Source organism: Anser anser (genome assembly GCF_964211835.1).
Source record: "Anser anser genome assembly, chromosome: 1".
In the NCBI taxonomy this organism is placed as follows: domain Eukaryota; kingdom Metazoa; phylum Chordata; class Aves; order Anseriformes; family Anatidae; genus Anser; species Anser anser.
In genome coordinates, this window is record NC_139720.1 from 10146438 (window position 1) to 10170172 (window position 23735).

At 37.5% G+C, this 23735-nt stretch overlaps 2 protein-coding genes across 14 annotated transcripts in view; one reads left to right on the forward strand and one right to left on the reverse strand.

Moving 5' to 3' along the window:
• Positions 1-23735, reverse strand: part of LOC310883163 (uncharacterized protein) — a 447119-nt gene that overhangs the window by 258887 nt on the left and 164497 nt on the right. The gene's annotated exons all lie outside the window — the stretch shown is intronic.
• The window catches only part of PCLO (piccolo presynaptic cytomatrix protein), a 373598-nt gene that overhangs the window by 228108 nt on the left and 121755 nt on the right, over positions 1-23735 (forward strand). For all 13 annotated transcript variants that reach the window (XR_014573333.1, XR_014573334.1, XM_083802969.1 and 10 more), the window contains exons 9-10: positions 520-601; positions 19174-19299. Coding sequence is in view for 11 of the 13 variants with exons in the window: in XM_083802969.1 (XP_083659095.1) it covers positions 520-601; positions 19174-19299 (208 nt within the window). In the remaining 2 variants the exon portion in view is untranslated. The remainder of the gene's footprint in view (positions 1-519; positions 602-19173; positions 19300-23735) is intronic.

Here is a 23735-nt window from a genome sequence, read left to right on the forward strand (position 1 = left end):
GACCAGATGATCTTGGAGGTCTTTTCCAACCTTTACGATTCTATGATTCTAAGTTAGGATATGTATTCATGCTGAAACTAGAGCAGCAACCCATGGCTTTTTACATGTTCACCACCATTTTGTTCAGGTCTATATGAACAGTATTTTGTACTATTTACAGAAATCATATATAATTTCATTCTCTTCTTGTACGTCACTTGGACAAAGGATTAATGTGAAGAAAAGCTACAGATAACAGCAATCACCTTCCAGTCATTAGGAAATAAAAACGTAACTAAAGCCATATTCAAACTGAATCTGTTTTTCTGGAAGCAAATCTTCATTCCCCTGCAGAAGGATTTTTTAGTCTGACAAACATATCTTGAAAGTCAGGCGATGTTTGAGTCATGAAGTTGTGGTATTTCCCTGGATGAAATAAGTTTATTTGCTTGATTCTGTTTCAACTGTCTAAAATTATTGTTATTATATATTATATATGTTATTTTATCTTTTTATGACATGCATATTTGTGTTCCTCAGATAAATGGGAAGCCCCTGCAGTACATTTTCCCTCATGCAAGGCTCAAACTACTGAGAGACCCAAAGGATCACACAGTTTCAGGTAAACAGCAACAACTCTCTATGAGACATAATAATTAATTTCATTAGCATAATTCATGAAAAAACAATTTGCAGCATTAAAAATAGTTCCTGTGTCGAATGCAGCAGGAAATTCAGTTGTCATTTTAAATTTTGCTGTTTGGTTGTCACAGAAAGCAGCAGTGCAGAAAAAAAGGTCACAACATCTGTTCCAGATATATAAGCTATACAGACATTAAAAGCAGAGGTAAAATCTGTTGTGTTATACATAACAGCAGACTGTTTGGCTGTTGCTTTTTATATAACTCTACGTTCTCTGCGTGAGAAGTTTCCATAAAGATTAACAGAGGAATTAGAAAAACAGGTAGGCTTGTGTAGGTATTCAACATGTACAGAACTGAGAAATATATTCTTTCTATAGAGCTACTGGGACTCTTCTTCAGAAGGGATTAGCAGAACAATAAGATCCCATTTTTCTGTAATATCTTCACACAGAGAAATTTATTACAGGATTTCAGATTTCTCCTTTCCATAACTCTAACATAAATGTTCACATAAGTCTGACTCCACTTGTAAAGGAGAAGACAGTGGCAGAGGTTATGTTCATTCACCCCTTGACTGTGAGCAGGAATACTTTATGATCTTTTTACCTATCAAGTTGTAAAAGGCTGCCAATTGCAAGGTCTAGCAAGGGTAAGGTTTGTCCGTTGGAGCTTTTGGAATCGCACCCTTTCTTATATCTAATATTTACAAGGAACTCAGAGTTTTTTTCATATGCTGTTTGTCTTCCTTCAGAGGCACATGCTTTAAGTGGGTTTGTCATGAAACCATCAGACTTTCTTTTCACAAGTTTAAAATTTAATAGTATGTGTCAAACGCTGTTTCTGTGCAGAAGCAATTACTGACTGCCAGCTTTGGTGTTCCCTTGAGCAGTAAGTAGAAAGTGGCACGAACTTACTTGAATTGCTAAATATTGTTTTCACAAGGTTTTTGGCAGTAAAATCTTGATCACTGCCGCCCCCAGCATCCACCTCATATTTAGGGCGTTACGTGAATTTTCTGTATATATTATGAGGTATTTTCTTGCTAGTTGGTGTAACACCCACTGATGATTTTGGAATACATAAGGACCCCTTCGCCCACACAGTACAGTTTGAAAGAAGCAGCCAGGTCCATGGTTTTGTCAGCCTTCCCTGCCTGGGGCCCTTGCATTCAGCAGGAGTCCCTTGATATCCTTGTGGAGATTTTTTGTCCTGTGGGGTGATGAGTAATGCTGTTATCCAAGCTGCTCTCATACCCAAGAACAAGAGGAACAACAACACAACTGTATGTAGTCCATGGTTTAATGTTGCTGAAGGCTTGATTCTCCTACAGCAAGTTACTTACACTTGTGCAATGTAGAATTCCTGTTCCAAATTCTCAACTAGCTCTGCTGCCGGCAGTCATGGCACACATGCTGTGCATCAGGGGAAATACCTTGTAAGTGATGACTGGACAGGCAAGGTGCAGATATTGACTTCCCATTTATAAATTCACTGCTCGGCGTGAGATCACACTGAATTGAATATTCACTTAGGGTCCTGCCAAAAATTCATAGCCCATGCTGGGATTGCTTGCTGCTGTAGCTGTGCTGTATTGTACATAACTTCTCCTTGGTGTAAGCAAAGTTGGCTATGTCTGTGCGTGCTGCAGTAATACTTTTGGTTTGTAATCCAGAAAAATCCTTGGAGCCCCACAGAGACATACTTCTATTTGGTGTATATACAGATTTCCCTACAAACATGAGGAGGCTGAAATGTGGATTTTACAGAGAAGAGCCAAAGGTGGAATGGGGTACCAATAGGGAGGAATTGAGCCAGAAAAAGTTGTTATATTTCTCACTCCTTGTATATCTTTGAGGTACTACAAATCTGTGGCTTTGCACATCCCTCCCTCTCCTCTCAGTGCCCAAGAATTAAAGTAGATAGCAAAGTTCTTTAAATGTGCAGTACTTCTGCTGAACGTCAGGCTTTCAAAATGAGCTCTCCAGGAGCCTCACACAGGTGGGTTTTTTTTGTTTGTTTAAAAATTCAATTTTTATTACTTGGTATCTGCAGACTTATAGCAATATGTCCTTATTAACCAGACAATGAGGCACACTTAGAAATCCAAGTCTAGAAACACAGAAGAAGTTAATTAAAATACTGGTACATTAAACAATATATTCACTTATACCCCCACTACAGCAGTAAGACACAAGTAGGATTATTGGGTATTGATCTAGATGCCAGGGTTGGCTGGCTGGCTGGTTTCTTTCTTTTTCTCTGTTTCTTGGTTTCTTCCCTCTCTCTTGTTCTATTCCTCACCCTTTCTCTGTTCCCCTCCTTCTTCTCCTCCTCTCTCTTTCTCCTTCCCGCTCTTTCTTATCAAAAGTACCAAATGATTTGTTGAATCATCATATTTAACTGATTGCCTTATACTTGTTGCATAGGCAATGGAAGAGTGTATGTTAAAACAAACCACCTCGATAATGCTGATGTGGGGAGCCAGATCTCCCCAGGGCTCAGCCAGGCACTGTACAGGTGGCAATGGGAGTCTCTGGTCAAAGATCCTTGCAGCAGGCTCTTCAGCTGTATTGGATGAGACTCCCTGAACTGCTGTGTTGCTGAAGTAACTGGAATGTGGTCCTGTGTGACCACAGAAGCATGTGTGTCATCCACTGTCTGTGATTATCTTACAGTGTGTGCAAAACATCCCGTCTTTGTGCATCAAAGACTGTCCTGTGTGAGCTTTTCTACACATGCAAGAATAGTTTCTACTGATCATTTGAATGATCTTTGTGCAGTTTGGTCAATTTGATAGCTGAGGTGCCTTGATAGTGTGAGCTGCCTTCCCAATACTGCCAGATTCTCAACTGGGAGAATAAATTAACACATCCTAAGTATGCAAACAGTATACCTGTAGGCATACAAGCAAATGCCATGGGTACCCAGCTATACCACAGAGATAACTATAGGGCAAACTTAGATTTCAAACTTACATTACTATTATAATTTGAATCCCATAGATCTCACCACATACTTAACATAGTGAAGGTTAGTTACTTCCTGTTTAGGGATCCAGAAATTGTTACATTATGAATATCAATAGTATCTCAATTTGTGTGCTGACAACACAAAGCAGGGAGGAGTGGCTGATACCCCAGAGGGCTGTGCTGCCGTTCAGAGGGACCATGACAGGCTGGAGACTTGGTCTGAGAGGAACCTTGTGAAGTTCAACAAGGCCAAGCGCAGGGTCCCGCACCTAGGGAGGAATAACCCCAAGCACCAGTACAGTCTGGGGGGTGACCTGCTGGAGTGCAGCTCTGCAGAGAGAGACCTGGGAGTCCCGGTGGACTGCAGGCTGACCATGAGTCAGCAATGTGCCCTTGTGGACAAGAAGGCCAAGGGTACCCTGGGATGCATTTGGACGAGTGTTGCCAGCAGGTCAAGGGAGGTGATCCTCCCCCTTTACTTAGCTCTGGTGAGGCCACACCTGGAGTATTGTGTCCAGTTCTGGGCTCCCCAGTACAGGAGGGACATAGAACTACTGGAGCGAGTCCAGAGGATGATGAAGATGATTAGAGGACTAGAGCACCTGTTGCACGAGAACAGGATGAAAGAGGCTCTTTTCCAGGCCTGTTTAGCCTGGAAAAGAGAAGACTGAGGGGAGATCTCATCAATGTATATAAATATCTGAGGGGAGGGTGTCAAGAGGATGAAGCTGGTCTCTTTTCAGTTGCGCCCAGCGACAGGATGAGAGGCAATGGGCACAAACTGAAGCACAAGAAGTTCCAGCTCAATATGAGGGGGCACTTCTTTACTGTGAGGGTGACAGAGCACTGGGACAGGTTGCCCAGAGAGGTTGTGCAGTCTCCTTCTCTGGCGATATTCAAAACCCGCCTGGATGCCATCCTGCGCAATGTGCTCTAGGAGATCCTGCTCCGCAGGGGGGTTGAAGTAGATGATTTTCAGAGGTCCCTTCCAACCTCGGCCATTCTGTGATTCTGTATAAAATTCAGTCTGTTTCACTGCATATTCTGTGAATATGCTTTCTGCTTATTTGTTTTCTTGCTTAATGAAAACTGGTACTTGAGGTACAGATTGCCTTTGGTGCCTCTTACATAATTTTGCACAGAAATACTTAATGCAAATTTTAGCATGTGAATGAGGTGTTTAAGAATGAGGAACTAGGTCAAAATTGTGATGGCAAGAGAATAGTAGCTCTGAATGAAAAATAAATATATACTTGCTAGCTGGCCTGTCTCTGGAGGTTTCTTGTTTCTTCAGCATATGCCGTCATCTAGAACTCACAGCTCTTCTTTTCAAGGTATTCACTCTCCCCTCCTCAGGGAGTGCTGATAGATAGGAAGGAATTGCCAAGGATTTTCTCTACAAAGATTGCTGAATAATTTGCATTAAAAAAAAAAAAAAAAAGAATTGGCATCATGGTTCTGCTGAGGTGCCAAAGCAATGATGGCAGTGATCAGTGAATGATAATGTAGCAGTATTTAGTGCTCCAGAAACTCGCTGTTTGTTTTCACTGAGAATCCCTTGTTTCTTTTGGATCCCTCAGCATAACCAGCATAAGCACTGTTTTATTCTGCCAGCGTTTTCTCTTCTGTTTTTTAACACTTCATAGTAACATATGAAGAAGGGAAGGGAGGGTATGACTATTGAAGACAGCAAAGCATTGTCAGTGCAAGGAGGAAAACCCACATTCAACAGCCTCAACAAGGCAGACAAATCTCAGTAGGCGTGTATGGTCAAGGAGTGCATCTAAGTCAAAGTAATTCTTGCTGCTTTGCCTTGCGTGGGACTGAGACACAAGTAGTTCTCCCCTTTCCAAATGTACCATATTCTGTGTTTCCATGGAGCAAAATGTACCAGTAGGCAGCCAGGCTGTCCGTGTTGTGGAACATCCTATTCAATTCTGAGGCAAGAGAAGAAAGCAGAAAGGTAATTCAAAAAAAGCTGTGAAGTTTGTACTAGAGCAAAAAAGCTAACTGGACTGTGTGTGGGAGACTGTGTCACTCACCTTAGCAGTAATATCAGCGAAACTGCTAGAAGGATGACAGGGTAGCTGTAAGGCTACACATGTCAGAGGTGCCTCATACTCTCCATAAGGATTATGGATTCCTATATGCAGCAACACACCTCTAAACCATGCCAGCTAATGGGCTATTCAGACTGAGAAGTAGAGAGTTAGAAGTGTTTTTCTGTACCAAGTCCACACTGCTATAGTCTCTAAACATGTAACCCTATATATTTAGGGTTTTTCACCTGCAAGTTCAGCAACTTCAGTTCTTACAGCAATACTGAAGTGCAGTGAATATGTGATGATTAATCAATGAAAGAATGTATGAAATATAGTCACAGTCCATGTTGCATGTGACATAACCATCATAGACCTAGAGTAAAAATGTAACTCACCTCTTGCCCTCAGAATTTTCTCAGAGGATTGCTTTTCTTGTTTCTTTAGTTTAGCATTGTGAAGAACGGAATACTTTGCACAAAACGTAACCCCCTCTAACACTCACTTGTTACTGGGGAAGGATCTAATCCCTAATTAACAGCCATCATTCCCTCAAGTACTCTCTCCTTATCAGAGACCTGGCACAGAAGTTAAACAACAATAAACAGAAAGGTGCAGAGCTGTTATAGACAAGCAACCTCAGAGATTTTCCAGTGAAGTCATATAGCAGGGTCTCTAAACTAACTTCATTCTCTCTAAACTAACTTCATTAGAAATGCACTAGCATATGTATTTCAAATACTTACCATGAACTCTCTTTTGCAGCTCAGTGGTTTATGCATTTTTCAGTGTATGAACACCCATTTAAGAATGCACAATAATATCATACGATGAGTGGAGGTAATTAAGAGTTCAACGTGTCTACTGATAATAAAGTTCCAATTTGCTTTCATATCTCTGCAGAAGCAGACCATTGCAATGCTGAGTGCTAGAGTTCAGTTGGGCCCCCAGTTTCCCATGGAAAGCCAAGAGGAAAGCAGGAGCATATGAATGAGCTTGACAGCCCCTGAAACAGCATCTGTCAATCTCTAACTGCATCTACCACGTCAGCACTTTCTCTTGAATAAGTAGAAGACAAGACATTCAGGGACATCTGTCATTGGTCAGATGACTTGTTAATGACTAGTTAATAGAGTCCTTGACCAAGTCCTTCCAACAAAAGAAAAGTTAAAGGCACAGAAATGCCTTTAGGGTTTCAGTTCTCTGGTGAAGCATAAATGGTGAAGCATGATCTTAGCAACTCTCAGAGGAAGACCCTGTGCTCCCTTCTTTGCATAGTGGCTATAAAAAATGTGAATAGGTTTAATAATTATGCTAGAACGAGGCAGTTCCAAAGGGCAATTAATTGGATGTTGAAATACTTTAAATCACCTTTTGGATACATCTGTTTTCCTCTCTTGATTATGGAGGAAGCATGACGTGACTTAGACTAAGATTTTTGTCTTGTAGAGATCTTAGATTAGATGAGTGTATATTGCTTATGTACAAAGAAGCTATAGAACAATCAAAAGATGTGCAGAGGACTAGTTGTCTAAAGGACTACATTGCTCCTTATCACCAAGTGACAAATGTCTATTTGAGTCAGATGCATTCTCGAGAGCAGTGTGATGTACCGTATTGAGAATGATTGCCTTCCGTCCACAATTTACTTCATCATAGACTGTACAGGTCTTTGAAGTGTGCTGGCTTTATGCTCCCAGGCAGCCTGGCTGAAGGATAATTCTGGTTAAGATGTTCGGATTCTGCAGGTCACTGACATGGAGAAAATGGCTTTTGTGGATGGATAGGGAAATTTGAGTTTGTGACTGTCTCATAGCATCATTACACCTGCTGAGGTGCAGCATTTATCAAGTGAAATCTATTATTTTTATCTGTTTCTGAATTTATTTATTTGTTTATTTGTTTGTTATTGTTGTTGTTTGTTTTTACATTGTTGACAGATAATATGCACTCGTTCCTTGCATGTTTCCTTGGTGTTTTACTTTGGTAAAAAGAGATAGGGAAAATTTCTGCAAAATTTCATTTAAATAACATAAAGTTTGCCAGAAAGTGTTCTTGTTCCTGAAAAAATCTCTTCATCAAGAAAGGGAGTGAAGCTGATACTAGACAGTCAAGGCTGATGAAGACAAAGCTGTCTGAGGATAGGCACCCAAAACATTATATAATTTCTCCCCACACCAAAAAATATCAGCCCCCATTCTTACTACAATAATCATTTTTTCATAAAAGTGTTACAGTTTAAGGAGGCAAAAGATTACAATTTATCAAACAAGGTGCTAATTTTCATATTAGCTCAGATGTTGTCTTTTTGCTTTCTGTAGAAAATGTTTTTTGTTCTGCTGATTGTTGATGACTTGGAGGGCAGTAGTCATGGGCTTAAACAAATACCATTTATTCAGAAAAGACTGAAAACTTCCCTAATTGACAACTACATCTAGTGAGTGAAAAATATATATATAATCCTCTAGATACAGAAATGAAGAGAGACGCATTTAAAGGAAAAATGCAGATAAACAATTTTCCTTTATCCCTGCCACAGAAACTGTGTTTTAAGGGGTTAAATTCACTAAAAAACAATCTATTAGTAAATTACTGAATTTATAAACTGTTTTTCTTCTGCAATAGCTGAGTTGTTATATTTGTGTGACAAGAAATGTGTATATCGGAAATAAGATGACATATCAAGTCTCATTAAATTTATGCTGATTCTATATATATATGTACATAAAGAAAACAACTAAAAATCACTTTGTCAACTCACCCATTTTAAAATGCAAAAAATATACATATATATATGCTTTTTTTGCCTTTTTTTTTTTTTAACCAGCTTAAGTTAGATACAACAGCAGTAATGGGACTTCATTACTTAAAGACATAAACTCAAGGTAGATGAGAAATTGCTGGATACATTTATTAACCTCATTCAGTAGTGACTGATGTCACCAGGGAAAGAGCATGTGAAATGAACTGACGGTCTCAGCATGTGTCTTAGTGGACATTTCCCTTATACATATTTTACAAATTATACAAAGCTAGCCCATATCCACAGACTGAGTGGTTGCAAGAACTGAACTGTCAAATGGCGAACACAATTCTTCCAGTGGGACAATCTGAACAGCTGCACTGTGACACTTTTGAGAATAAACAATAAGCTTCTGTCCTGTTGCTAGCTTAGGCTCTTTTCCAGGCAATGAGTCAAAAGTTTAATGACAGAGGAACTACAATTCCTTCATTTATTTTGTGTAATTTACATGCATATAGTAATTTTTTTAATGAATTATATACACATACTAAAAAAAAAAAAAAAAAGAAAAAAGGTTACTATCTTTTTCACTGCGAAAATAAGGAAAGTTCAGAGTTTTTTACAAAGAATTAGATGGTTGCAGGTATTACTTGTTTTGAAAGAAGTTTTAACTTTGCAATAAATAGTTTCACAAGTTTTTCCTCATTCATGACAGTAATCCATGCAAGACTATGTCACTTGATTCCCTTGTGCAGGACAGCCATTTGGGTCAGATATTCTTTTGTTTTTCCTTCAAGAGGAATTATCAAGTGTGCAGAGGCTTTGTTGGGTACCTTTTAAGCACAGGCATTACCATCTTTCCTAAAGATTCCAAGAGCCATAAATGCTCTCCATTACATGTGCACTCCCCAACGTGTCTCCTGTTCCAGAGGTAGACAGGAACTGGTAGACAATGATGTAGCTTCTGTTTAACCATTGCCAACACACATTTGCACAAATATCACATGGATTCCCTCTACTCTAATAAGTATACTGAAACAACAACAACAAAAGTTTGATTAATTATATAAATAAACACCTGTCTACAGTTTCTATGAATCTGTAATACCAGGACATTATGCGACGTCTATAATACAAGGGCAGTGCACAAAGTTGTAATTAAGAGAAGTTGCATGCTAAATTGTCAAGCCTTTACTTGTTACTTTCTTAACAAAATATAGATAACTTCAAAACTGGCACTTGCAAAATAGTTAAATAAAGCTGAACGGTTTCAAGTTTTTGTCCAAGATGTTAGGATAGCTGATATCATTCACGTAGGACTGATCTATTATTTACCTTGTATTAAGACATCACTAAAACGCCAGATTTGTAGCATACCAATTAAGTTGCAAAGTTGCAATATGCCAGCAGAGTATCCTTTATGTAAATCTTTTTCCTATGATAAGAGGGTTGCCTTATACTATGTTGGAAACATCAATAAAATCTATTCAGATTTTCCACTTCAAGAAGAACATTAACAAAAAGCTTACGCTAAATGCAACTGCTGTAGCATTAAAAATGTCACGAAGATTTAATTTTTTTTTTTTACAGTAAAGCCATAAACAATTGGCTGACATACTGGCTGAACAGATTAAAGCATGTCTTTTGGGGTAGATTCATCCTAGTAAGAATCTTTAATATTTTGTGAAACTGGACTGAAGTTATAGTATTGCTGTTAGCTGAGATGAACTCTAGACTTCAGGTATTTTCCTACTGTAACTTTTGGCCTGGATGTTTGGATGTTACCTGTTACATCCAGGTATTCTGGATGGCTGGGCAACTTGATGAGCAAAAAAATAGATGGTTGGATTTAGAGGGGAGTGATTAATGGGTTGTGCTTTTCCTGCAGGCACATAATACATGTGCTATGACCTACCCCATTTAATATTGTTATCAGTGATGTGGAGGAGGTGATGAAGTAAACTCATAACATTTGCAGATGACACTGGATTAGGGGGAAAGATTTGAGGGCAGGACTGCCATTCAGAGGGACCAAAGCTGGCTGGGGGAATGGGCCAACAAGAACCTTGTGAAATTCAACAATGACAAGTACTAATCCTATCCCTTGGGAGGAGGACCCCTGTACAACGACACAAGCCAGGGACTGACTAGCTGGGGAGCAGGTCTGCAGAAGAGGTCCCTGGGGAAGGTCTTTGATTTTTTAATTATTATTTATTTTTTGGTGGACGGGGAGAAATTAGATATATTTCTTTGGTCTCGAGGCCAGCTGAACACAATATGCCCTAGCAGCAAAGAAGGCTAACAGCATCCTGTGTTGCTACCAGGAACATAACTTTATATTTGACAAGTCTACACATCTACCTGCACACAAGTCTACACATCTACCTTTTTAGCAGGTATAAGTTGTATATACTGCTTATTGAAGATAGCAAAACTCTCCCAAATGTGTTAAACATTAGAACAGTTGTACTAAGTCAGATATAAGCATTATTTAGATCTTTATCATGGCTCTCGTAGAAAATATATAAGAACACAAGACCAGAGTAAGCACAGTGCAATGTTCTCATACCTTCCAGCAGTCTGTGGTTCAGCCACTTCATGAAGCAGTGATTGCTTCTTTGTATGTAATGGAGATCTACTCTCTTCCTAATGGCTTTTGTTTATGCATTATACTATAGCTACTGTATACATATATCTTACTTATTATATCATATTTACACTAAATGCATTGCTGTTTCTTAAATGCCAAAGCTGATAGGGATGAGAGAGTTCAAAACATTTTAAAATATTGAATTCAGCTGTAAGTTAGTGGCATCTATTGAGCACTGGCATCTATCAGTAAACACAGATGAATCTCAGTGCTGACAGTTTTTGTATAGATTTAAAACTACCATAGCTTTAAATAGAGAAGTCTACCATTAATGGCACCTTAACCTTATTAATCTTATTCTGACGTGACAGACCATCCAAAAAGAAGCCTGTATCTTGTTTTCAAGTAGATACGATAAGTGCTCCAGGATGCTAATTTGTAAAGCACTTTATGATCCTTCAGGATGATAGCCAGTGTGCAAAGCAGCATGAAGCAGTTTCTCAGCTGACATAAATCAATGTTATGTTATTAAAACAACTGGAATATATCTGAATTTCATCTGCTCGGGATTTGGCTTCATGTATATTTTATGCTTTAATTGCCAATAGCCAAGAAGTGGAATAACTGAGTAGGTTTAATCATGTTTCTAGGAAACAACTTCATTTAAGTTAATTTAGTTTAGAAAGTGCAAAAAACAATTTTCCTGCAAACAATCTTCAAAATGTTGTACCCATCCAGATAACCAAGCTTTAATATGGACCATCATATTATGTATTCCACAGAATCATATAGTAATAATAATGAAAATAAAAATTTACCTTGGATTTGATTATACACATTACTTTTCCTGTTGCTTTCCAAGTGCCTGATCTAACTTGGTTTTGTTTGCCTTGTCATGTTTGTTTTCCATCTGTTCTCCAGACTTTCCAGATTGCTTTACCGTAACTGTGATATCTAAATAAATAGTTAGCTTTTATTCACTTTTCAATCTGAACTCTCAAAAGACAGTTGTTTTTTCTTCATCACTTTTTTCTGTGACTCACAATTCTATTCATATAGACAATGGAACATGGTGTAAAATTGTTTCCACAGATAAGTGCCTACCAGCACCCTAGCATACGTCTGAGCTAGATAAGACTAGAGAAAGAATGAGGAGATAATGTATAGTAAATGAACACAAGAGGAAGGTTCTGTCTCTGTTCACAGCCAAGTAGACTTGGAAGACTTCATATTGTTCGGTTTGGTTAATTTGTTCTCATTGCTGTAGCATGGCATTTTGTCACACTGAAAAATCTTTTGTGCCTAATGTCTCCTTTTCATTCTTTATCCTCATGCATTTTTCTAATGCCTACCATTGACCTTCGCCCCCCCCCCAAAAAAGTCACTGTTGTCCTGCTTTTCTATGATTCAGCCATCTGATTTTGATATATATATATATAATTATTTTTTTTTTTAAAATACATTGCTTGAAAGTGATGCAAAATAAATGTGGACTTCTGTAGTTACTTCCATTGGTGGTATGTCTATGCTTTGGCTCACGGACCCAAACCAAAAGACTCAATATGCATTTTCAAGTTTAAATATATCTTCCATTTCAAATTTCTCAGGGGCATGTATCATTGTCCTCCTCATCATTTTTCAGTTCAAGTCCATTTCAATTTTTTTAATTTCACTTTTATAAAGTTTCAGCTTCAAAGCACAGAACATCTGATGTTTGTAAAAAGACCATGGTTTTCCAGAAATAGCTAGTGATTTTTAACTACTGTCTCAAAGGCCATGCTCTTAGGCACTGGCTATCCAAATCAATAGGTGTTACATATATATATATATAGTGTATATATATATATATAATTCAGACACCTAAAAGTTTGTTAAAAAATCATGTATCTCTGTATCTAGCTGTGACAAGAGTGAGATTGCTACTAATGATTTTAAGAGTTTCCTATGCCAATTCACACAAACTCATGTGTGATCACTGAAAAATCTGTTGCACATTCTAATTGCTTCTTTCCTTTCTTTGCTCATGTAATTAGACAAATGGTTTCATGCTTTGAAAATTTAGCCCCAAGGAAATACTTGTTTGAGTTAGCACATGAACAGTATTTGCACAGAGCTTCTGGGTCACATGGCTACATTCTCAGACAGGGGTGCAGTTGTTTCTTCTATATGGGACTTAATAATTAAGCAATATCAGGCCCTGCGTTTGGTGCTGCAATTCTGTTTACTTTTATAATGGAAAATTATCCTTTCAAACTTTATTTACATTTTTGTGTTTTGTGTAAAGACAGGAACAAACAAATGCCTGGTGTGCTCCAAGTTACTCATTATTTCTCTGCCCTTTTTTTTTTTTTTTTTTTTTACTTGTAATTTATATAGGGAGTTATTGACATTTGTTTTGAGAGTCAAATCTAATCATTGCCTAGATGCTGAAACAGTTCCAGTGAATCTTGGCTGTTTATACTCTAATGGCTGAGCTCAACTAAGTAGTAGAAAGATGATAAGATTTCATGAATTTCCCTGTGAACAGAGCAGCAGCAACAGATTGGCAGCAATCTGATCTTTGTTATCTCCATAATGAGGAAAACAAGAAAAATTGTAATTGCAGAACTTAGGTTATGGTCAGCATACTACAGCAAAATAAATTATTTTGTGTTAACTGAGTCATGTTGCTAATCTTTCTACTATGTTGCTACTGTGGAACAACAAAATATACCAGGTGCTATGATTTTATGGTGTTCTGAGAACATTGAGATACACAAATTTAGAATAAGTAAGTCAAATTGTGCACAAATTAGTGGATGGTGGAGATAAGGAAAAAGAGAATGAGATATTTTAAAAATACTTCTGCAGTGTTGCTTGACAGTTCACTGGTGACAGGGTTTATTAGTGTCAGGATGTTGGTCACTATTCAAATATATACAAGTGAATATGCATCACTGAAATAGTTTGTGATGTCTGGAATGATATGAAATGACAAGTGAAATGTTGTTTTGAAAGTCATAAAGTGGGTTAATCAGGGAAAAAAAAATCTAGGTGATTCTAATGGATTAGTATTTTTCTCTAAGTACAGCGTGCTTTCAAAAGCAACTCTTCATCTACTAGGCATTTGAAGTCTTCATTAAAGCTCCTAACTTTATATTTTCAGCTATATAAATCAGTGGCTCATAAATTAATTGTAACAATTTAGTATCCATATTTGTTTTTTTATCAAAATATAAAATAAATGTAGTTGCATGATTTGTCTTGTTATCATCTTAAGGCTTCAGTAAAGACTAGATGGGAGGGTAGGATCACAGTCTTGAGATATCAGTAAAAATAGTTGCAATTATTTAGTGGTCTTCTAACTTTGAAAAATCCTAAAAAAGATTGGATCTTAAATATGTGAAGTTCCATTTGAAGAGATATATTCTTGAAGATATTTTCCATAGAAATCAATAGAGTTCTGAAAGGTGCCCTCTCTCATTCACAGCACAATGATTTGATTTCTGACAGTAAACAAATCCTATGTCATATAAAGAAGAAAACAGTAAGTTTTCTAAAAAAGATAAAAAGCTATGTTAGCTATGAAAAGTTAAAATTGAAAGATTAGTGTCTGGATATATCAAAATAGAGAGATGGAAATTAAGACTCAAAGACTAAAAAACAAAACAAGCAAGCAAACAAAAAAAAGAACAAGGAAAAAGGAGAAACCATGACTGATGATATTTTTAAGCTACCTGCATTCTGTGTGATAAATGGGGTAATGTCATTGTAAACAGAAATAGTAAACTTAACATTTTCAGTAGATGCAGTATCCATAAACAGGTCTGAAATCTCATCTTCACACTAGACAATACAGCAACATCCAAGCAAATACTTCTTTGTCATTCAGAACCCAATACTTAAAACACATTGGGCAAAAAGTAATGCATTTATTCTGATTGCCCAGAAATTAACGCTTTTATCGTTTAAAGTATTCTAGTGGCATTTCTGCAACATCATAATAACAAAATAGAATTTTCTAATTTAGTGAAAAAAAATCAACTAATTTGAATTCCTCCAAATTGCCCAGCAACAAGAATATTTGCAAACTGACACACATGCACACACATATGGATGTTCCCTAGCAAGCATGCTCCTACTTAATACATCAGTCATACATTTGACTCTACACACTGCAAATTTAAAATCACAAGACTTTTCAAGTTCTATAGGAATAAAAACCTTTAAATATTATAATCAACAAAAAATTATTTTATTAGCAGCAGTACATCAAACAATTTAGATTTGCAAAATCAGAAACAATGTCAATCATGGTTTTCAGTAATCTAGCACAGATATCCATAGACTTATCTGTGAAACCAGGTGTCATATACACCCATTTATATGACAAACCACCCATCTGCCATTAAGGTATCAGAGACAGAGACTGATGGACTGTGTCATAAGAAAACTGTGAACCTCTAGATTTACTCCCCAGTGTTACTAAGAGTCTATTTCTACTGATGAAAAGTCTGTATGGTAGTTGTGTAGGTTAAAAGTAAGTTACCTGTGTATGAGTTTTTGTGTTGTACACTAAGAATTTGTTTAGTTTGGATTAACTGTATTTAATACTTTGCAGCTGTGAGCGTGAGCCCTGGAACGTATTAATGAATCTTACAATAGTGTTTGATCAGAAGTTCTCTGATAAGTGTGCAGAGCAGTCTGTATGAATTTCAGTGCCCCAAGGATGGACTGATGCTTGCATGCTTTTATTGGTTGCTCATTCACTTTATGCAATGAGATGCTTATCTTTTTTTCATTTTTTTTGTAAAAGACATTTTACAAAACGTGGTATGATGGGTTTGCTTTCCATGTCATGTCAGGAAAAAATAAACTTTACTGGTGCTAAATTTCAAGTTTTCAGTGAAATAATATATCTAATTTAAAATAAGTTTGTTCCAATTACACTGAAAAATTACTTTCATCTCCTAAACAAAAATAACCTTAGAATTCCCCATTAGCACAGCCCCAGAGTGCCAATATAGCTACTGTTTAAAACACAGCATCTTTTCTGTATATCAAATCATTTACATTCAAAACCAGCCAAACAGCAATATGTATTGATTATCATCCATGCCAAGTTTATAATTAAATGAATATTAACTACCTTGATGGATGTATCTTGTAGCTGAAATTTAATTATACTCCCCATGCCTGTAATTAGCATTGGTATTTTGATGGTGCTGTTTTGTGCTGATTATATAGGCAACTTAACAGTTTTACTTTAGAGGGCCCCCCTCAAACTAAAATATTTATATTTTTCCAATTCTTAAATTGCTGTTAAAAGAGGGAGACAACTGTCATGTCCAAAAAGAGGCTGAAAAAGATTTATATTCTTTTATGCTACATTTGCATTACTAAACATTCACAGAAGAAAAGGCTTACAAGAAGTTAGCTCTTTTAAAGATGGTGCTCAGGTCTTCAAACTACAAAGAGATGACAAATGTAGTGAGAGGCCATTATGGCTAAAATTTTTAGCAAAAATTCCAATGAACTTATTCACAAATTTCATGCTATCATCAGAGTATTCCCAACTGTGATAGGATTCTGCTGTGCCCCTCATTACAGAATGGCTCGAGTTGGAAGGGACCTCAAAGATCACCTACTTCCAACCCCCCTGCCATGGGCAGGGATGCCACCTAATATATCAGGCTGCCCCATCCAACCTGTCCTTGAACACCTCCAGGTATGGGGCATTCACAGCTTCTCTGGGGAACCTGCTCTACTGCCTCACCTTCCTTCTAATCTAAATCTCTCCTCTTTTAGTTTAAAGCCATTCCCCCTTGACCTGTCATTTTCTGCCTGAGCAAAAAGTTGCTCTCCATCTTTTTTATAAGCCCTCCCTTTATATATTGAAAAGGTGAAATAATGAAAAATGAAATAAGGTCACCCCCTGAGTCTTTTCTCCAAGCTGACCAGCCCCAGCTCTCTCAACGTTTCTTCACAGGAGAGGTGCTCCAGCCCTCTGATCAACTTCACGGTCCTCCTATGGACCTGCTTTAACAAACCCACATCTTTCTTGTGGTGTGGGCCCCAGACCTGGATACAGGACTCAAGTCCTCTCACAACAGCAGAGCAAAGGGGAACAATCACCTCACTCCACCTGCTCACCACTCCTCTTTTGATGCAGCCCAGGGTGCAGTTGGCCTTCTGGGCTTCAAGCACATGCTGCTGGATCACATCAAGATTTTCACCCACTAGAACTCATAAGCCCTCTTCTGCAGACCTGCGCTCAATGAGTTTTTCTCTCAGGGTATACTTATGTTTGGGATTGTTCTGACCCAGGTGCAGTACATTGCACTTAGACATGAACCTCATTAGGTTCACATGGGTCCACTTTTCTAGCTTGTTCAGGTCCCTTTGGATGGCATCCCTTCCTTCTGTTTTATTGACTGCACCACTCAGTTTGGTGTGATCTGAAAACCTGCTGAGGGTGCACTTGATCCCTTTGTCTATCTCATTGGTAAAGATACTAAACAGTACTCATCCCAGGACAGACCCCTGAGGGATGCCACTCATCACCAGCTTCTTCCTGGACATGAAGCTATTGACCACCACTCTCCAGGTGTGACCTTAAAGTTAGTTCCTTACCCACTGAATGGTCTACCCATCAAATCTCCAATTTGGAGATCAGGATGTCATGTGGGATCGTGTCAAAGGCCTTACAGAAATCCAGGTAGATGACATTGGTAAGTCTTCCTCTTTCAACTGATACAGTCACTCACTCCATCATAGAAGGCCACCAGATTGGTCAGGCACGATTTGACCAGCCATGCTGGCTGTCTTGGATCACCTCCTTGTCTTGCATGTGCCTTGACATCGCTTTCTTATCTTTATACTGTGCTGTATGGGATCCAAAATAAAATAAAATGGTTATTTGGAAAATGTCTAATATGCAGTTGTGAGAAAAGCCAAGGCACAAAGGACATAAACTTAAATAATCTTGGATAGAAAAACTAGTGGAAAGTTCTTTAGCCAGGAACTCAGTGTGGCTAGCTGGCATCTAAAACCAACTCAAAGCTAAATTATGGAAACACTACCAGCATTATCAGGAAAACATTAATCTAAAAAGATAAAGCTTTGCAAAGAGATTGTGTAGTGAGCTTCCTATATCTGATTAGTGTAATAACTAAGCAGATTTAGCTTAATAATTTAATAATTTGAAAAATAATTTTTTAACCATTACAGTTAAGGTGGGAAAAAAGCCTTCACATTCCCTGATCAAAGTGTGAATCATCTCTTGTAAAATTTTCTTTTTCTTCAAAGAAGAAATTTATTTTTATTGTATGGGAAGTATTTTATAAAATAGCATGATAGCATGGAAATTTGACAATGCATAAGATTACCTTTATGAGACTATTCTAAAGCTTTTGTTTTCACTCCTATTTTTTCCTGTATCTAAGGGAAGTTAGTGATTTGCTTTTCTCCAACTAAGAAAATCAAACTTATCGTAATGTTTTCATCTTTGTGATTATTAAAGAAGGGAGAAAAAATGTTAGATTTGATGATGCTTTACCACAAAGTGATTGTAGGCTATTTTCCATTATCATAATTTGTACATCCTTTGATGTAAAAAAATGTCAATTAAAAGAAAATATTTAAGAAAAATATAAGTCTCTGACAAATACAGGTTGATATAAATGTGCATGCTTTGCAGAGGGAGCTCAATGATTTATCTGTCACCCTATTTGGCTGATTCTAAAAGCTCATCTACTATAATTTTTCAGCTAAATTGTATGCATGTTTTAGGCATAAGATAAAGCTATCCTTTGAATCCACATTTCACATGAATTTCTAGCAATTTAGTGCAATTTAATTAATACTGCAAATTAAGGTTTGCTTGATGTAGATTTGCCATGCAAATTGTCATTTTGCAGTATAGTAGGGCTGTCAAAAGAAGGTAGGATTGGCTTCAATTAAATTTTCAATGGATGAGTTGTTTGTGTGATGTAAGTATTTACTCAAGAAAATGTTTTCCTACACTGAAAGTAAATTGAATGGTCCTACCCAAAATTTAGTCTTTGGGAGCGTAACAGATGGGACCCTAATCTTCCAGCCACAGCCAGAAGTTACTGATGACATCCTTCAGTATCCACTGATTATTTGTTCTCTTTCTTGCTTTTTTCTTTCCAGCAAATTATTCATTGTTTTATCTCTGTTTAAAATTTTCTATTTCTTTTGATCACAGGCAATGGGCTGGGTATCCGAGTCGTAGGTGGAAAAGAAATTCCAGGAAGCAGTGGGGAAACTGGAGCTTACATTGCCAAGATCTTGCCTGGGGGCAATGCAGAGCAGACAGGGAAGCTGATAGAAGGTAAGCTAAATGCACTATCAAAAAGTGGAAGCAAGGCAGAATTGTGAATGCAGTAGAATTATTTATACATGTGCATTCTCCCTCACACAACAGATACAATCTTGTGCAAGGGCAGAGGGGTATCTTAGAACCCCTCTTAAAGCAGAAAAGGACTTATGGAAGGTCCTTGTCTATAGCCAGAGGGAACTGCCATGGTGAACAGTATTCTGTGACGGCATGCTGTCTGCACTGGGGGTAAGACGTGGTGAGAGTCCAACTGTATCATGTATATTGTGGACGTGCTATTTTGAAGATCTTTGGCTCCCTCCATAGAAGAGAGTAAGTCTTTCATAGCTGTGCTAAATCATGCATTTTCTCAGCAAAGTGGTTGAAGTACTATGCAGGTAACAAGGAGAATGTAGTTATTCAGTATTTCCTTGAGACTGGGCATTTCAAGAAAGAGGATGAGAGGTTAACACTTAGAATTATCTCTACCATTTTGGTTTCTCTTGTCAGGAGATCTTCTGGGAATTGTGGTTTAAAGAACTTGTTTGCTTACCATATGGCTGTATTTTTAGCAGTGCATCTTGGTTTTACAATAACTACAGGAGAAATTCAAACACATCAGCTTGCTTTTTTTCTGTTCCCATGATGTATTTTGAAGCTTTATTCATATTTTAGAGAACGATGAATAGAACAATAAAGTATATATATATTTTTTTGTTTCATTCTTCTATTTTATATGATCAGTATTGCTTCTGACCTGAACTTTATAAAAGAATTGTAGATTTACGTTGGCATTGTAGAATATGTTGGCATAAATTTGGAGCAACTATCAAAATCACTACACTTAATGTGTGGAATTTGACTGCATAGAGTCCCAGAATATGGTTTGCTATTGATATGTTAGATGAGAGAAATAAGGCTTTTTGCAGAAAGTACCATTACTGTAGCACAGAAGACAAACACTTCAAACCTATAGTTTACTTTTTATGTCATTTTAGGTGGCTATCATAAATCAAGAAAGAATATTTAGCTTCTTTACTTTGGGATATTTTGTTTGTTTGTTTTAGTAAAAGTATGGCTGGTGCACATCTAATTTCTATACTTCAGAAGTGCTAAAAATCCACTGAGGTCTTCAATCATTCTCATATTGATTTGTGCAAATCCAACCAAACTGCTAATGTTATTAATATTGCTGATATTGTGTCTGAAAATAGAATCTAGCCTTCCTGGGTAATTGCTGTCTCTCACACCACATACATAAAACTTTGTGTGTCATTATCTGTAAATGACAATTGTTTCATATTAGTAATTTGTATAGTAATCATGAGTCACTTTTTTTCTGCTGAAATGCTGTGTGACTTCAAATTAGTGAATATACCTAGTCATCAACCAAACATATAATAATGTCATTACAAGTTAATATCGTGACTCATTAGCCTTTCCAAGAACATGATTCACTGGAAAAAAAAAATCCCATCAACTTAATTAATTCTTCTAATTCTTAAAACAGAAAACACTGGGTCTGAAAAATCCTGCCAGTAAAGAACAAGGATAGATTTACTGTGGTTATGAAGGAAGGCAAAGTCCTACCCACTGTCTGTGTGACTGCATCTATGCAGAAATGACACACTTTAAAATACAGATAGCATTCCTTTACTTAGGGAATAGAAATCCATACAATTTTAGCCTATTTATATAGCTTTGGAGGAGTCTGTTAATGCTGAAAAGTTTATTTATAGTTCTGACTGGCAAATACCAGTCTTCTTGGTTCTCTCACCTTGAATTGCTTTCAGATGTCAAAAATATCTCTGATTCATCACTCACTGGCATTACAAAAATTGGAGGTGGAAGACTCATTCCACTGAGCTCATCAAGTGCAGGGACTGTGTCAATTTGATAGATGGGTCTGTGCTCCCTCTCGTGTTGACAGAAACAGTTTGGTTATATTCCACCTGGTATATCTACTCAGGAAACAGCATTTCATACTGCCAGCATTTTTCAGAAACAAAAGAAACTAGAGTAAAGAGCAGAAATAAAGTATTAATGTGTGTTACTGACTGTTGCAAATTTGCTGGATGTCCTCAGCATTCAATACTCTCATTGGACCATTTTGACAAGCTGACTGGAGAGCCTGAGAACTGGTGAACCATGGGTGTCTTTGTTCCAAGTTTTCAACCAGTGAGGCATAATGTGTTTCAATGCTTAAGTCAGCTAATAATCACTAAGATAAAGAAGAGAATCCTTGTCTTTCTGGTCTCCTCATGATTCTTGGGGACCTGCATGGTCTGAAAGCTAATGGTGAACTTGATTTGTGTCGAACTTACTGCCTTTCCTGTCTCTCCAGTCAACAGCAACAATGATACTGATCAGATTTTTTTAATCAGAGGCATAATGGCTCCATATTCATTTAAAAAATATATGCCTCCTTTAAATAATATTTTCTCAAACATAAAAATAGGAGAATTCATATATCATTAAGACAAAAACTCTCATCATGCAATTACTGAGAATTCAGTGTAATTGAATTCTGCATTTCATAATTCAATAAAAATATTCAGTATACAAGGATATTTTAGACTTCTCAATCTTGAAGCTGGTCCAATAATATCGTAATAAAGTCTTCCTGATGTGTGTACAGACAATGAAAGATAATGTCACCAACTTAAGCAGTTGCGAAGGTCTGAAGAAAGAAAATGAACTGCCATTTAAGAGTTTTGTGGCAGTTAATAGTGTTCTGACTCTCAGTCCATATCTTTTGTCACTTGTTTTGATCTTAATTAATAACTACTCCCATTAGGATACAAGAAATGTTACATTTCAAAACACCATGTGAGTCCTCTAAGGAGAGCAATCTGCAACCTGATGACAGGTACCAAGGGTAGGCCCAAGTAGATCCTATGTCATCGCCATCAAAGTCTGAATACTGATGATGAGTTCTGAAGTGTAACTAATACCTTTTAGACTTGGATTCAACTGCTAAGATGAAACTGATCAGTTTTTCAAATGGGCTGGTTGCCTTCAATTGTGCTGGAAGTTCCCCAGGCCACACGGCCAGTTTCCCTCCAGACTGTATTTTGAATGGCTGGGTCTTTAACGTGAGTATCAGAGCTCTCTCTCATCTTCAGAAATCTGTGCTATCTCTGAACTTTAAGATGCCTTCAGGAAATAAAGCTGAAGTCTCCCCATAAAACTTATCTCTATTTATTTATTATCTCTATTCATGCTTGTTTTCCTTCTTCTACAGAAAGACTTGTGTATTCTTACATATTCAAGTGTCACAATTTCCTTTTGTAAGACCTTTGCTGCACAACTGTCTCTGTGTGTCTAATGGCCTAACATGAGGCCAAAACCATTAGAATCACACCTCTGAGAAAAAAGAAGAGCCTTCTCCTGGACTGTGATGGGAAGCCATGGCCACAGCATCAAAGTCCCTCACAGTTATTAAGCCAGTATGGGAAAAGCAGGCATAGCTTGCCCCCATATGGCTTTCCACACCAGGACTGATGTATGAGGTGAACAGTATATACCAAAACAACATGCTGTGACTGGCAGAAAAGAGACACATCTAGACTGGTGGGGATTATTTTTCCCCCCAGACAGAAAGAGGGAAGAGAAAGGAACAAAGAGCTATTTGGATTACTTCCATGGACTTCAGAGAGCAGCCAAACTTCTCAGTCTCAGTTCTCTAAAGAAGAAGGCAGACCCAGAAAACCTTATTAGAAGTCTGCCATGACCAGAATGCTTTACAGCTCTCCTCCATGTGACAGACCCCATCCACTTCAAGCATCCCATAGCTTCAGGCATCACATTAGAAGAATGTATACAGACAGGTTTCCTTGAAGTCAGAGAATAAACACCCAGGGCCCTATACAGATCCAAGTGCCATTACCACAGCTCTTCATTATTTCCTGGACAGACAAGTTAGTCAAAAAGAAATTTGTGATAAAGATATAAGGACATACAGAGGATGGTAGAGAGAGAAACTGCTGTTAGGTAGAAATCTACTACTATTACTACCACTACTACAACTACTACTACAACAACAACTACTACTACTACAAAACCTACAAGAATCAGTTGACTGCTCAGAAATATGACTGAAATATGAGAGATGCAGAAATACGAGACCCTTATGTAGCAACTTTGAGTCTAGGGGAGCCAGGAGGCAAAAGCTGAAAGACAACCAATAGGTTTACGGTGCACGTACAATCCCTTTTGCACAAGAGCACTGTATGCAGGCTGCATTGATCACATAGAATACATAAACTGGAAAATAGCTCAAGTATTTATGCTACCTACAATGCTTCCTCTTGGGGGAATGCTAATAAGGCTAATGAACAGACTAGAGAGGAGATGGCTAACTGAGGGAGATGATTAACTGTACTTTGATTATCTATTATAATGAAGATGTCTCTGGGCATCAGAAATGTTGTATAGAGGCTATAGGAATG